At 36.1% G+C, this 14,735-nt stretch overlaps 2 protein-coding genes across 3 annotated transcripts; one reads left to right on the forward strand and one right to left on the reverse strand.

Moving 5' to 3' along the window:
• The first annotated feature begins 2 nt into the window (after window positions 1-2).
• Window positions 3-9,995, forward strand: LOC117906989 (prolyl-tRNA synthetase associated domain-containing protein 1). Its single transcript, XM_034820288.1, has 12 exons — window positions 3-127; window positions 636-695; window positions 782-835; window positions 948-1,008; window positions 1,158-1,234; window positions 2,907-2,956; window positions 4,868-4,950; window positions 6,425-6,495; window positions 6,579-6,732; window positions 7,673-7,815; window positions 7,891-7,989; window positions 9,710-9,995. Exons 1-12 carry the CDS (start codon window positions 89-91, stop codon window positions 9,779-9,781), a joined length of 963 nt encoding a protein of 320 aa, XP_034676179.1. The 5' UTR covers window positions 3-88; the 3' UTR covers window positions 9,782-9,995.
• Window positions 9,996-10,572: 577 nt separating this feature from the next.
• LOC117906988 (E3 ubiquitin-protein ligase RZF1) lies at window positions 10,573-12,673 on the reverse strand. 2 transcript variants are annotated; one of them, XR_004649932.1, is made up of 3 exons: window positions 11,535-12,673; window positions 11,080-11,199; window positions 10,573-10,820 (listed from the first exon to the last, which is right to left on the reverse strand). XR_004649932.1 is itself a non-coding variant. In XM_034820287.1 (2 exons), exons 1-2 carry the CDS (start codon window positions 12,523-12,525, stop codon window positions 10,807-10,809), a joined length of 1,005 nt encoding a protein of 334 aa, XP_034676178.1. In that variant the 5' UTR covers window positions 12,526-12,673; the 3' UTR covers window positions 10,573-10,806. The 2 variants fall into 2 exon arrangements, 1 of the variants encoding a protein (XP_034676178.1); XM_034820287.1 differs by lacking the exon at window positions 11,080-11,199.
• Between the last annotated feature and the right edge of the window lie 2,062 nt (window positions 12,674-14,735).

The raw sequence follows: 14,735 nt of genomic DNA on the forward strand, positions 1-14,735 counted from the left end.
CTGCGAGTCTTCGCTGTTCCATTTCTACTTTCTTCTCTCCTGCAATTCGAACAATTCACATTGGCGAGAGACGCAGAGAGTAACCTGAATGGGGCATTCCAAGGACCAGTTGCTTGCGCGTTTACAGGTTAGAGTTATTCCAACCAATCAGCTCATGTTTTGCCTTTGATCTGGATCTCAAACTGAGATGATAATTGTTTGTAGTTCAATTAGTGTTGCCAGTTTCTGAATTTCTTGGAATAGTAAACTATATATATTTAAGACGAATTGTTTTGCATTCATTTTCTTGAAATACTGGAGTTGTTTTAATTTAGACTTCACTGTAAGGGCCGCAATCTGATTTTGCTTGTGGTGATGACCTCAACCCAATTTCATAAACCCTTTCCAGCTACTTCTTGTCAGATTTTTTTTTTTTTTTTTTGATAAGGTGTGACGGTATGTTTTATCACCACCCTGTTCCTTTTTTCTGGGCTTGGAGTTGAGATTGATTGTATGAAGATAAGGGTTTGTGTAGAACCACAATTTACAACTTATTGAAATATATTGTAAAGAACGTATTTGTATTTCTGTTTATAGTTTGATTTAGACTATTGATGACTGAGTTTTCCTTGGTGGGTGCGTTGGACTTCTCCTAGGAGCTTCAAATTGATTTCACCAAATATGAACATCCCGCGGTTTTGACAGTTGAAGCTCAGGTAAAAGGAGAATGCAGAAGTGAGTTATATCATTTCCTTTATCTACACTCTGTGGTATGAATGAATGATATTGTTTTTTTCATCAGGAGAAATATGTTGGCCATTTGGGAGGGGGATTGAGTAAAAATTTATTCTTGAAGGTATGACATTTTAAGAGACTTCAGGATGCATTTGGTCATGTTCACTCCAAGTGTAAATCTAGCATTCTTTCTTTAATTCCATGACTAGTATTCTACTTACTTATGCATGCAGGACAAGAAACATAGGTTTTATATTGTTTCTGCCCTGAAAGATACCAAAGTAGATCTGAAAGGTAAAATACTTTCCTAATACTGATCATATTTTTGCATTTTCAAGCTTAAATGTGGATGTGAAGGTAACACAGACTCATGCAGTTGTTAAACTGTATTTGTCATGTCCTGAATTTTTATGGGGGTTATTTATGGCTTTGAAGCTGTGCAGTTCTATCTCAGAGGCTTGGTTTGGGAAAAGGTGGCTTGAGAATGGCTCCTGAAGAAGCACTTGGAGAAATACTTCAGGTGGGTATATGCCTTTAATCCCACTTTATTATCTTATAGTTATATATATTCCCCACCCATCCACCAATTCTACAAACCTAACTAAAACTTTCAATATGTCAGCACTTTGTAACAAATCCTTTTGCCTACAGAAAAATCTAAACACATAATTAAGTGCCCCTTACATTAAATACTGCCTGTTATTTGAAATGGTCTTACAAGAAACTTGAGGAGAGCAATGTAAACAACCCTTATTTTAGATAGCTACAAGTATGTCATTGACACTTGAAGTGACTAATAGCATCGCAACATTTGGTGTCAGTTTGGAGGTTGTCCTTTGGGCTTGCGAGGGACCTTGCTGTTTACTATATTTGGCCTCTTTCAGTGATGCCCCTAGGTCCTCATTTTGCATGAGAAGTTTAAAGATGTAGAGAGCTTTTATGAAAGATTAGGAGCATGGAGGATATAGAGTTTTTTTTATTGAATGTGTTTGATGCTAGCATCTTAGAAAGTTGAGTTTATGGTTTTAAAGAAATCTTGAAATCTGTTTAGCGTCCTCAATAAACCATTATTGTCACTATTTCACTTTTCTGGTAACTTGCATAGCTTATAAGCATTCATTTGTGATGCCATAGCAAGGAGGAAGACATCACAATAAAGCTATGCACCTACGGTTCCATCTGACCTAAAGTTGATGCATAGGCTTTTCTTTTTCCCCTCTCTTTTATTTATTTTTTATTTCTAAATTTTTTGAGTTAGGTAACTTCATGTCCTTTCTTGGACTTGAACCTAGAACCTCCCACATCCCCAAACCAACCCTTCGCTACTAGAGGCAGGCCTCAAGGAACGCGTGTAATACTTCCATTATGAAGAAAATTAGTAAGGAGTGGCAGTAGATATTGTGTTATAAAATTTCAATGCTTATTGGGCAAAGTTCACTCATTCTTCAAGTCAAGGGGTCCAAAAAAGAATAGAATTCAAATATTCTTTTGCTACATTAGATATTTGAATGGCAGGTCATCTGAATTTTTCAGGGTGTGCTTAGTGCCCCCTTCCCAGTGCATGCAAAGTATTTCTTAAGGTTGATTTCACTGTTCAATGGGTTCCCAAGTGGGGAATCTCGACTCAACCTGTCGGATCACTGTACCATTTAAATACCAAAACTCTCCTTTTCATCTAATTTTCTCTTGGAAGTGGTCCTGTAAAAGTGACTACTAATGGCTCTCTATATATGCTTGACCTTTTTTAAATCACCATTCCTATATTTAACTAGAGTCCTCTATACTCAATATGCAATACTCATTGACAAACTACAACTTGTTTTGACACAAAGTTAGTACATGATATGCTTGCTCAATTGTTTACAAGCTGGTCAAGCTCCAGCTCTGCTTGATGATGGTTCTGAGGCACTGTGTGACTGAAGAGCCTATGGAGCATCTTAATTTTTATAAAGGACGCAGAACTGCTATTTCCTTTATTAGCATTGTTATAAAAAATAAGATGTTTCATAGGCTCTCTCCCATCATGTTATATCAGCACTCAGTCCTTGTATGAAGAGAGAGTTTCAATTCTCACAAGTAACTAGTATGTGTCCTTTAAAATTAACTTTGGGGAAAAAAGTTCATTATGCTTGATCATGGATTTGATTGTAATTTGTTCTCCAACATCGTCGCCTATTTTTCTATTTTTCAAGGTTTCACTGGGTTGTGTTACTCCGTTTGCACTAGTAAATGAATCAGCAAGGTATGCATTAATCTTCATTGTTTCAGTATACAATTGTGCGACTTTGTTCCTCTGCTTGATTTTTGCCATGCATCCATGTCTAAAGTTCTTTAGTCTTGGCTTTGAATTTTTAAGTGTTTTTTTTTCTCTTTCTTTATTTCTTTTAAGATGATGCAAATTCTATGCTAGTAATAAATCTTACATAACTAATTTACAATATATATATATATATATATATAAGTAAGAGAATGTATTAAAAGTGCAAAAAATGTATGAGAGTATACAAGAAGTATACAAAGAGCAAAAAAAGCTCAACACAAAAGAGTGGAAACAAAAAACCACTCCCTCTATCAACGAGAACCTAACCAATCTACTATATCCATCAAGGACAAAGGGGTACCATCTATGTACACCTGAATCCATATAGCAAGAGAGCTTAGGAAATAACTCTTTAGACATTGATCTAATTTCTCCTCTTCTTTGAACACTCTTCGATTTCTTTCCTTCCAAATAGTTCAGAAGATGTATAATGGAGCTGCTCTCCAAGCCTTCTTATGCTTTCTACCAACAAAATGACCATGCCACCCTAAGGGAGTGTCCCTTATTGAGGTAGAAAGAACCATAAGGTCCTTGCCTTGGCACAATGGAGAAGGATATGATCAATGAATTCTGCCTCATCTTTGCAAAGAGCACACTTGCTGACTAAAGACAAACTTCCCAAGCAAAAAAATTTACTTTAGACGGTATCCAAGAGTTCCAAATAATCCTGAAAAAGGATGCTACAATTCAGTTCCATCAAAGAGTAAAGAGCTCTTAACACAAAACCTTCATTTGCTATCACCCTTCCAAACTGCTTTATCCTCCTCCTCCCTATTCATCGACTAAGCTTGGTGAATAAGCAAAAAATGCTCCATTGAATCCAACTCTCAATCATTTAGATTCCTTACAAAATGGAAGTTCTAAGCTCCCCCTTCCCTCCCTTTGCTCCCATAAATATGCTACTGTTGCCTCTTTTGCCTCAATTAAGGCAAATAAATTGGGGAACATCTCGCTTAAAGGTTCCTCACTACACCAAATATCTTTCCAAAACTTCACTCTACTCTCATCTCCTATAACAAAGGAAATTGTAGAGTTAAAGAAAACCCACTCCTTGCTAATAGCCTTTTGTAAACTGACCCTATAAAGGTCTTTTACCTTACAAGACCGCCAACCCCTTTTTCTAAATCGTTTCCCCTTCACTCGAGTAACACCAACACCATTTGCATAGAAGAGTTTTATTTAGCTAAGGGAGAGAATGAACACCTAAACCTCCTTTCCCCTTTGCCTTACAGATGGATGCACACCCCCCCCCCCCCCCCACTAAGTGGCCCTTAAAGAAAGTCCCTTTGAATTTTTTCTAGTCTCAACCTCATTGCTATCGGGATTGTGAACAAAGACATGAAGTAAATTAGTAAGCTCAAAAGAGTATTGTGAATTAGCGTAAGCCTACCCCCTTTAGATAAGTATTATCTCTTCCACAAAGTATTGCTAAATATATTAATGAAGGAAAATGCTTGCATCCTTTTTCTTTATTATTTTTTTTTCAAATCGTGGTAACAATTTTTGTTTGTATTAATCATCAACCTTTTGTTCTACTTGGAAGACCTCATATATGTGTCTATGCAAGGGTGCATGTGCCTCAATCTATATGTGTGTGTTTTTATTTATTTATTTTTTAAATTTAATTTTGAGGAAAACTTTCATTTTCACCTAAAAGTTGTACAGGGTCTTGGAAGAATTTTCCATCATCATCTAATATCTTGTTAGAAACATTTACTTCGATGATGCGTTTTTCTTTAGCTGTTTATGATGATTATTTACCTCCATGCTTCTTTTTCTTTAGTTGAGGAAAATCTTAGGTTTGATGATATTTTATGTTTTTATTTTGTGAAGACATGTCTCATTGTTCTTGGATCAAGGATTTAAGACCAAGGACTTCTGCTTCTTCCACCCACTATCTAATGACATGTCTATCGGTAAGTTAGAAGAGTTTCTCTGGATGGGCCCCTCTCATTTAATAATTTTCTTTTGCATATCATTTCAACCTGTTTTCTTTTGAAATACTGTTGAGTCTTTGTGCGGTTTATATATTTCAGTGGTGGCTTCTTGTAATAGAGTGTTTATTTCATTGTTTGAAATAGTAGTTATGTGTGTTCAATCTTCTCTTTGAAGTCATTTCCACCTTTAGCATATGTATTTTCCTACTTGGAATGCAAGTTTACACAAACATTAAGGGTTGTGAACCATCAATAAGTTATGAGATTACTGTGTTAATTAAGTGATCACTCGATGAGATTATTTTGGAATGTAGTAGGAATTTTCTGGTTCAAAAGTTACCTTGTAGATAGTGGCAGAACTTTTAACTGTTTATCTTTTATTTATTATATATCTATATGGGTGAATCCAAAAAGATATATGGTGACAGATCCAATGGTGGTATTTGGTAGTATCTCAAGGTTAAATTAGAACTTTTGAGTTTACCATGAAAAATACAAAAACGAAAATAGAATATAATTAAAATTAGTTAGGAACTTATATATTTTCAAATTATTTAATCTTTATATAAGAGAGGAAAAATAGTGAAATGAGTTTTAAAAAGTATATAAAAATAATTTAAGAACTTTAAATTTATTTTTTTTATTTTCTTTTACTTTTTCTTTCCTTCTTCCACTTTATTTTTTTTCCTCATATTTTCCTTCAAATTTTCTGGGAACCAAATATAGCTTAATAGAAATAGCAAAAATAGATGTGTTGGTCCCTCTTCTGATAGTATTGGCAACTGTTACAATGACTGTTATAACAACCATGGATGTTGGAGATGTTTACTCTGGAAAAAGCTGTAAGCTAATGATAAAAACTATATTGTTGCACAGGCAAAGTCACTTTTCCTATATAGGAAAATGTCTACATGCTAATTTTCTTACCATAACGTAGACTTGGGAACAAAGTTAAATGTCCCAGCGTCCACTAAGTGTCCCTTAGTGTGTCTTATATGTACCTATATATTGTCTCCTTCTCCAGGAAGGAATTAATTTTTGGGTGCTTCCTTTTTTGCAATCTAATCAATTTTGTTACCCTGATATTGCCAACAAGTGCCTTTGGAATGGAAAGTATTCTGTTTTCTTGGCTACATGGTTACAATAGCTACACAAATAGATAATTTATTATTTATTTTTTATAAGTTATACAAGTAAATTGTTTATTTCAACATTTTTGTTGCATGATATTCATGATTGAAAATTCCATATGGTTACACCATCTTATTGATATCATAAGATTCATAGTCAGTTTTGATTATCAAGATTTTTTAAAGCCTAAACAAACATTTCGAAAATTATGTGATTGGTTAAATGTCATATATTGGAACAGTGCATTAGTTGATTGATCTTTTTTTTCCTATTTGCATGTTTATCCCTGATATAATATGTTGCATACCATTGCTGGTGCCAGCCATTAAGGCCTGTGATCTTGACAAGTTTCTGAAGTCAATTGGCAAAGACCCCTCATATGTCGATCTGGAGGTGAGTTTAAGTCGAGTTTATGAAGTGGATTCACCTAGTATTATTGATTATATTGTTTGATTTAATGTATTTGTACTGTGTAGGCTAACCCTACAGTAGGCAAGGATCAACCTCCTGATCTAGCTGGCCTTGTTCCATCTGATGCCATAGTCTTGCAAGATCCTCCAGAAAAATCTGTTTCCTCTGGTCCTACAGAAAAACATGCCTCCATGGATAATAAATCATCAGTAGCTGCAGGTAAAACTACTGAGCATGTCTTTGATACAGTTGTCTATCTTTAAAAAAGGTCAGCTATATATATATACACACACCATTCAAATGTCTTTTTCTGTTCTTATAATGTGTTTTGGGGAATGAATTGTGTTACTTTCACATGACATTTACTATTATAATTCATTGCTTTTTTCTAATTCTTCTTTGTCCTTCTAGATGGTGGCACACATGATGCACACGTTCTTTATTTCATTTTAGCCCTCCTTTTCCTTTGGCAGTAATGGAGAATGTAATGGGCTCTTATTCAGGAGAGTGGTTTATGATTTGGCGAAATTTAAATGGACTGAAATTGCCATTCGTGTTCCCTTCAAAAAAAAAAAAGAAAAAAAAAGTGATATTTTTGTGATCAAGGTTCTACATCCAATCCATTAGTAGTGTTCCCCTAATATAATGGCATGGATAAATGTCCAGTGTTTAAATAGCTGGAAAATGTGATTGGCTAGATAATTTCAATATAGTGTATTTGTTTATTATACATTATTTAGGCGCTTCTATTTAATTGTGATTCTCCTTCATCTGCTTATAATTCCCTGGGGTTAAAAAAACAACGCTGAATATTTCAAGTTTCTAAACTAGTTGACATAGTGAAAGAATAGTAGGATAATAGACCCTCCAAAGACTATTATTGTTATAAAATTTCTCAAGGATACTGTAATCATTCTATTTTAAGTTTGATATTATGACTATAACCATTGGAAAAGTTTTGCTGAAAAATCAGATTTTATTCTGATTTGGATGTCAATTAAAATTTAAAACCTACCCTGATAAAGCAAATGACTATTTTATCTCCATAACCAATTCAAATATAAAATGATTCAGCTCCTGAACCTGTGATGGATCATTGAGTGACCTATACTTTACCAAGATTGCTGGTAACATATTTTATTCTATCTCATTAATGTAGCAAAAACTGTTAAGCCATCCAATAATGCGCAAAAAGTCAAGGGGAAACCTGCTATTTCTGTGCATCAATTGAGCTCTTTTACTGATCCTGGGCACTTTGTGGAAGAAATCCTAGATAAAACGTCAGCCATAGTTCTTTCAGAGGTAGGCATAATATTACTGTTTAGTCTCTACTTGGGAACTATTTCTGGGTTAGGCTTGAGTTATCAATTCATACAGATAACGGAGGATGCAATTAAACAACATGGAGAACATCTTGGAGCTGTGTTATCAGACAGTATCAGAAAACGTCTTAGCTTGGATTTGAAGAACCTAGCTGTGAGTATATTTCTTTCTTCACCTCTTTTTTCATTTTTTTAAATCAGAATCTAATTGTGTATTTTGATAGAACAATCAGATTGTTTTTCTTTTCTTTTATTTTATTTTATAAAAAGTAACGATTCTTAGTGAAAGGCTGGTGTCTTACTAAAAGGGAACTGTTTGCATAAGTGAAGGCTGTTAAGCATTTGGTTGTTGCATTAGTACATGAAAGAAGTTGTCTTATAGGAGCTCTCAGAAACCCAAAACCATCATGAGCTTTGATTTTATGAAGTGGTTCCAAGTCATTGTGGCCCTTGTTCTTTCATTTATGATCCACACAGAACTGTGCCATGTCAAGTTCTGGATATGTATTGAAGATTTCTAGTGCTTGAATGGTGATATCCTGCCTTGCTTTTTTGAGAAGTTTTTTTTTTTGATAAGCAAATAAGAGTATGTATATTAATAACCATAATAAGGATGCCAAACTAAAGTGGCAAATACAATATACCGGAAGCATAGAAGTGAGAAACAAAAAACTAGCTATAATAGCTACAAACCCACTTTAAAATTATTGAGAGAGAAAATTATTGAGAAGGATGGCAATGCTAAGTACTCTAAAATTAAAGAACCACATTAAAGAAACCAGAAAAAAAATGGCACCATTGTCATAGCTGTGAATCCCTTCTCTTACCGACCTCGGTTTGTCTGAAGAACAGCCAATAGAGTTGATACTGAGAATATCCCTCCAGGGAGGTACCCAAGGTTTAAGAATCCTTAATATTATTTGTAACAGGATATTACTGTCTGCCAATCTCTGATGATGTCAGCTTAATTTAATTTCACTTTTCAAGAAGATGTTATTGTTTGAGTCATCAGGGTTTTCTTGTGGTCATACTTAGGGATCAAAACTTGAGCCTGAGAATGTGATAATATACTGCTCTTTTCAATCACGTGAGAATGGTGATGAACTGTATGCCTACTGCCCTTCCCTGAACTTGTTGAAAACCAGAGGACTGTCATTTGCCTATTCAGGAGCTCAAGATGATGAGATCTGTTATCTCCAAGGAGCATTCAAATTAGATTTCCAATTGTCTTTTGCAAGGTGATGAGGAATACAACATCTTGTGATTTCCAATAAAATCCATCAGGAAAACCAGGTCCCTTTTCTGATTATTTTGATCAGACGCCTCTAAATGGAAGTGTTGGCTGTCAATCAAAGTCCACCTTTACTTTCTTCACATTTTTGTTTTTCTGTGGTCAGTCTACAACCAAATGATCAAACCTTTGTTTGGCAGCTGACACAAACTCTGACAAAAACATCCATGCATTTTAAAATTCTCCTGTTGTAGTGACTGTAATTTTAGCTAGCAATTGTATAATCACCTGAAAATGTTATTAGTGTTCCTCTTTGTCATCATTAGAGTTAAATACAAATTCAGTTGTGGTAAATTACATGGGTGGTGGTTGGGGACATTTTGTGTTAACAAACTACTTCATCCTCTGGCTATGCTAATTATGTTGTCATTCATCAATTTCACATTTCATTGTTCTCTAATCCGACATTGACAAGGTATTGCAAGACATTGCCCCTGTTTCATAGAAACTTGTTCCATGTAAAGAAATGGATTTGGTTGAATGAACATAATATGATCGATTTACCATTTTTGTTTTCTTTCTATGTTGATAATACTTGGTTTTTTCTTAATGCTTAGTGACTGAATGGACATTTTTATTGCAGATAATATACAAGAACACTGCATATACAGAAGGTTTTCATGCTGCTACTCATCGCCAACACAAGCATATCTGAACAAATTGCTCCTGCTAGTGGGATAGTAAGAAAAGAAATCTGCTTGACATTCATTCCAATTTTCTTTTATGATAAAGTTTTCTCATTATGAAGTTATGCGACTCTGAAATTCTTTTCACAAACCACCTTAGTGATGATGGCTCAAGTTGTAACCCCTTCCTGGAAATCTAATACACTCATTTAATATTTAGAGTCAGCAGGTGGGTGTAGTTTATAAGTGGCTAATTGCTACTTCCTGATGTTTATATCAGTGTTGAGACATTAGGCCTACATTGCTGGTCCATATGTTAGGACTGGGGGATTGAATCAGGTTAGCTGTAGGCATTATTTTCAGGTTTTGTGCTCAATGATATTTATCAAATAGGGTATGTGTAGTCGAGCCCCAAGCAATAGTGGCAAGGCTTGTAGGAAGAGTGAAGAAGGTGGTAATACTATCAGGATAGGTTCAATCATTTGATTCATTAATGAGTGAAACAGGATAAATACTATCAGGATAGGGTATTTATCAAATTCTTTTTTTTTTTTGTGTCAGAGTTTGATCTTTTTGCATGACCTTCTTTCATTAGAAACAGTTTACTAATTGTCATGCAGTCTCGTTGGCCATAAAATTCACTCATATCCATCACATGTCTGACTAGTGGTATTAGGATGATGGATCCCTTTGTATCGTTTTGGCGAAGGCCTGGTTAGAATGGCATTTTATAAAACTGAACAGACGATCTTGAAAATTGGAGTTTGAGAGCCATCATTGAGCTACAAATGAAGTTGTTTGCAGCTTGGGAAACGTACTGTCACCTTTAAAACCACTCCTGTCATGTTTATTTGATCAGTTGGCCTTGTAGATATGGTCCACTTAGTACAAGCATAGAGCAGTTTTACAGACTAAAGGCCTCAGGGGCCACTTTTTGGATATGCATCAGCGCGAATTTGCCGCAGCATGGTATCCTCAGTTACTTGCTTGACCAATGTTTTGGCGATTCTCTTCAGCTTGATCTCCCCACGTGTGGCATGGCCGATGGTACAAGTCACGGATGGATCTCTGCCACATGTTTTTAAGGTTATGTTACATTTTTCCGGTATAATTGGGTTTTATGAAGACACTTACTAACCATGGCTTTAATGGCCATCCATGTTTATATATGGTCCTATTTTGGCAAATATCATATGTTCTACATAAAGACACCAGCACTATCCCAGTGGAAAGAAATGAAAATATATGAATCAATCCTTATAGATTTAATGACCAAGAGTAAATAATTAAGAGATACATGTCATGATAGAGCTGTAAAGAGGCGCACCGGGGTCATGATCATAATTAACAAATGTTTGAATCATAAGAGTCGATAAACTGCTTGTATCAGGAGCAGCAGCATTAATGGGCTAAAGAATAGAGCAAGAAGGCCACTGTATGTTAGCTGCTGTAAACATAAGACATTCATCGTCAACAGTGCTGCAGAGACTCTGGTAAACTAGGTAGTAAGAATAGTGAAAGCAACTGATATCATTAAGACCTGCTGATTGTTGATCTTGGTATGGAAGCATGCTGCTGTTAGAAATCTTTTGGTTCAGTCCTATTTTCATATGGTCTTGACTGTTAGGGCAAGCTAAACTAGAATGTTTTATTAAGCATAGAATTTTTGTAATTTCCATGTGATTGAAATCTTGAAATACATGGAATTATATGAAGTATATATGGCATGATTTTTTCATAAAATTAACTTCACTTGAAGGATAGGACAATTTCAAGACTCACCTCTGTGAGGAGTAACGTCACGATCCTGGGGATTAATTCGGCGGTACCTAGAACGGAAGGGCCACAAAGACGCCAACTGTCTCAACCTCATGCACCGCACCCGCCGATCCTCTCCCTCATGACTCTCATCAGACTCATCAGAAGGAACCGGAACCTCATGCCGGCAAACTGGACATGAATTGTGAAGCTGCAGCCATGGAACGATACAGTCTGAATGATAAACATGGTTGCAGGGCAACTCTCTCACTTCCTCACCAACCTTAAACTCCTCTTTGCAAACGGGGCAATGCGAATCGTTAATCAAATGCGTGGGCGTAATTTTCACGGTGGGCATTGCATTGATGGCGGAATCAGGAGCAGGAGGAGGACCCGGTCTGTCATTTTGGGTGAGTTCTTCGATCAATTCATTTAGCCCTGGTCCAGAGAAGAAATCCCTGAGCTCAAACCTTGGCGGTCTCATGTTTTCTGACTGGGGAAAGGGTCCATTTTGGCCAGGAGGACCGGTGGGCCTCAGGACAATCCAAGTCCTACCCTGAGCTCCCAACCCATTACCAAAGGGCCACCCCAGTCTCCCTCCCAATTCATTATTTCGCCGCCGTCCAGGGACTCCAGTATCAGCTTCCGCCTCCCAATGTTCTCTGGAGTGGCTTCGCCTCCTCAACCATCTCCTGCCTCTGTTTCTAGCCGCTTCTGTTTCAGCCTCATCACCCCTACCAACACCATTATTTAGGCCTCTGAGAGGTGGATCAAGCACCAGGGAAAGTGCTTCCAATAAACGGGCTTCTGGGAATGGATCCCAAGTGATAATCTCATTGAAAGCCCTAGGCCTGGTTGTATCAATTTCTTGTAGAAACTGACCCAGACAGCGAGGACAGATAATCTGTGACGGGTTGTCGGACGCAATCCTGACCGCCCTATTGCACTGATAACACCAGTAAAACTGGTAGGTTCTGTCGCCATTATTCCTTTCACGAGGAGGGCTCAAAGACATGGTTTTTAGAATCAAAGTTTTCCTCTAAAAGGGGTGTGTTTGTGTCCAGAGAAAACTAGTATGAAATCAAAGGAAAATTCAAACTGATGAAATATATACATCACTGTATCTGTATAGTGAGATTAGGGCAAAGGATGACTTTGTGAAGCTGCAGAACATGGTGGCCTCCACACAAAGAAAAGGATGAGTGGGGTGTGGGGTGGTTATTCAATGGCTTAGTTGAAGGATAGGTCTGGTTTTTTCCCTTCATAAAATTTGAATTGGGAGGCAATTATAACGGCTAACTTACCCGGGAAGAGACGTTAGCATCTTTTTTATGGACGAAAATGCCCCCTTGCCTACCTCACAAGACAGATTCTTGAGTTTTGAAAGAGGACTACGGTTTTTGCATGCCAAACTCTTTTTTTTTTTTTTTTAAATAATAATTTAATTCTGTATAAACATTATTTATTACCAAATTTCCAACATTTATTTGCTTAGATGGCAAGGTTTCCCTCATTATTTAATTAATAAAAAAATTATGCGAATTTTTTTTTTTTCGAAAAAATTTATGAGTTTCCACATATATGCTTATGTGGGTGATGATAGTTGCCAGTTGCCATCCACCTAACTCCAATATAAAAAGTTGTGTGAACACAGAATTGGGACAACCTACGAAGCTTCCAAAGAATATGAAGTCACAATTTTCAAGTTTGTTTCTTTCGGTTGAAGCAATGGAGGACTGGGAAAGTGGTCATCATTGTGAGTAATCTAAATCAAAGCATCGTCTTTGTCCTTTGGAGTTGCTTGTTTGAATAGTCAAAGCAGCTTGGGCCTTCCTCAAGCTTGGCACTGAAATGGGCCTTTCCTTTACCCATTTGGCCCAAACACCCACCGTTAGGCCTTGTTTGGGGCATCTTCTCGTTTTTAGCTTTATCTAGAAGCTAAAGTTAAAATCATAGTTTTTAAATGACAATATGAGTATTGTAAAAGTTTGATTAAATGTGAAAGGACTTTTTATATAAATCAAATAGGGTTTGTACAAAAACATTTTCTTGTTTTTGGCTTTATCTCGAAGCTAAAATCAAAATTATAATTTTTAAAAGATAATATGAGTATTGTAAAAGTTTTATTAAATATGAAATAACTTCTTACATAAATCAAAATAGAATTTCTATAAAAATATATTTTTGTTTTTGGCTTTATTTGGAAGTTGAAGCCAAAATTATAGTTTTTAAAAAGCAATATGAGTGATGTAAAATTTTTATTAAACATGAAATAACTTTTTACAAATAAAAAATGACTATTAGCACAAAGTTACCCATGTTTATTTCCCAGATGCTGTCATAACTTCTCTAAGGAAAGAAGTTCATGAGCCATGGGCCTTCAACCTCCACGCGGCAGTCATTACTGTCTCTTATAGGAGTCTTAATCCCAATGTGGTTGATCATCCTCATGGACTAGCTAATTAGATGTGAGCTCCTCCTCAAGTGAATTCCTCTTTTTGCTCCTCAACTTACAGGGCATTAGCAATCATTTATGATTGTAGTTCCCCTCCCAAGGGCAAGTTCTTATGTGTTAGTCACCCGCTCGCCACTAGAAACTCCACTTCCTATTCAACTTGTATGTGTTACGTATACTTTTTTTTGGTTTTTATAAGTATAAGAATTCTTATTAAGCTTAAAAAAGGACTTTTGATTTTTTAGAAGTAAGAAGCAAACAAGTCCTTAAACTTTATTATTACCAATACATCATCCTCAAAGATGTGAAGTTTCATCTTAAAATGTATATGCCTAAGATACATAAGCAAGGACAAGAAGCTTCCATCTCAACCAAGGCTATGAAACAAGTGGAGGTAGTTTTTCCACTAATGGGGTGCGGGTGCAGCAACACCAATTCTCTGACGCAAGGGTGAACATCATGAATGTGTTGAATCCATGGCAACTACGCGGCCTTTTCTGAATAAAAACAGTATGAAATGCCGATGCTTCAACGCATGAACTTGGACCCATAGCTAATATTTTGCTTACAATAGGTTAGTTGTGCAGAGCTAAATTTTGGAATGAGTCTCTATTAAGAGTCTACTGTTTTTGGTCCAAAACGTGAACAGAATTCCACCATAAGTTTTCAATGAACCCCAAATTTGAATTCTGCTGATAATTCACACTGGCATTAAAGACACCAGTCAAAAGCAAATTTTTAGGGCCACAAACCCTAGTTGATTTCAGCCT

Source organism: Vitis riparia, chromosome 18 (genome assembly GCF_004353265.1).
Source record: "Vitis riparia cultivar Riparia Gloire de Montpellier isolate 1030 chromosome 18, EGFV_Vit.rip_1.0, whole genome shotgun sequence".
Lineage (NCBI taxonomy): Eukaryota > Viridiplantae > Streptophyta > Magnoliopsida > Vitales > Vitaceae > Vitis > Vitis riparia.

What these genes read in the sequence shown, in the direction of transcription:
- LOC117906989 (XM_034820288.1), top strand. Translation starts at nt 89, where the DNA reads ATGGGGCATTCCAAGGACCAGTTGCTTGCGCGTTTACAG. An exon ending in TTTTGACAGTTGAAGCTCAG is followed by an intron (nt 696 to 781) that starts GTAAAAGGAGAA and finishes TTTTTTCATCAG; the next exon opens with GAGAAATATGTTGGCCATTT. An exon ending in CAGCCATAGTTCTTTCAGAG is followed by an intron (nt 7,816 to 7,890) that starts GTAGGCATAATA and finishes CAATTCATACAG; the next exon opens with ATAACGGAGGATGCAATTAA.
- LOC117906988 (XM_034820287.1), bottom strand. Translation starts at nt 12,525, where the DNA reads ATGTCTTTGAGCCCTCCTCGTGAAAGGAATAATGGCGACAGAACCTAC.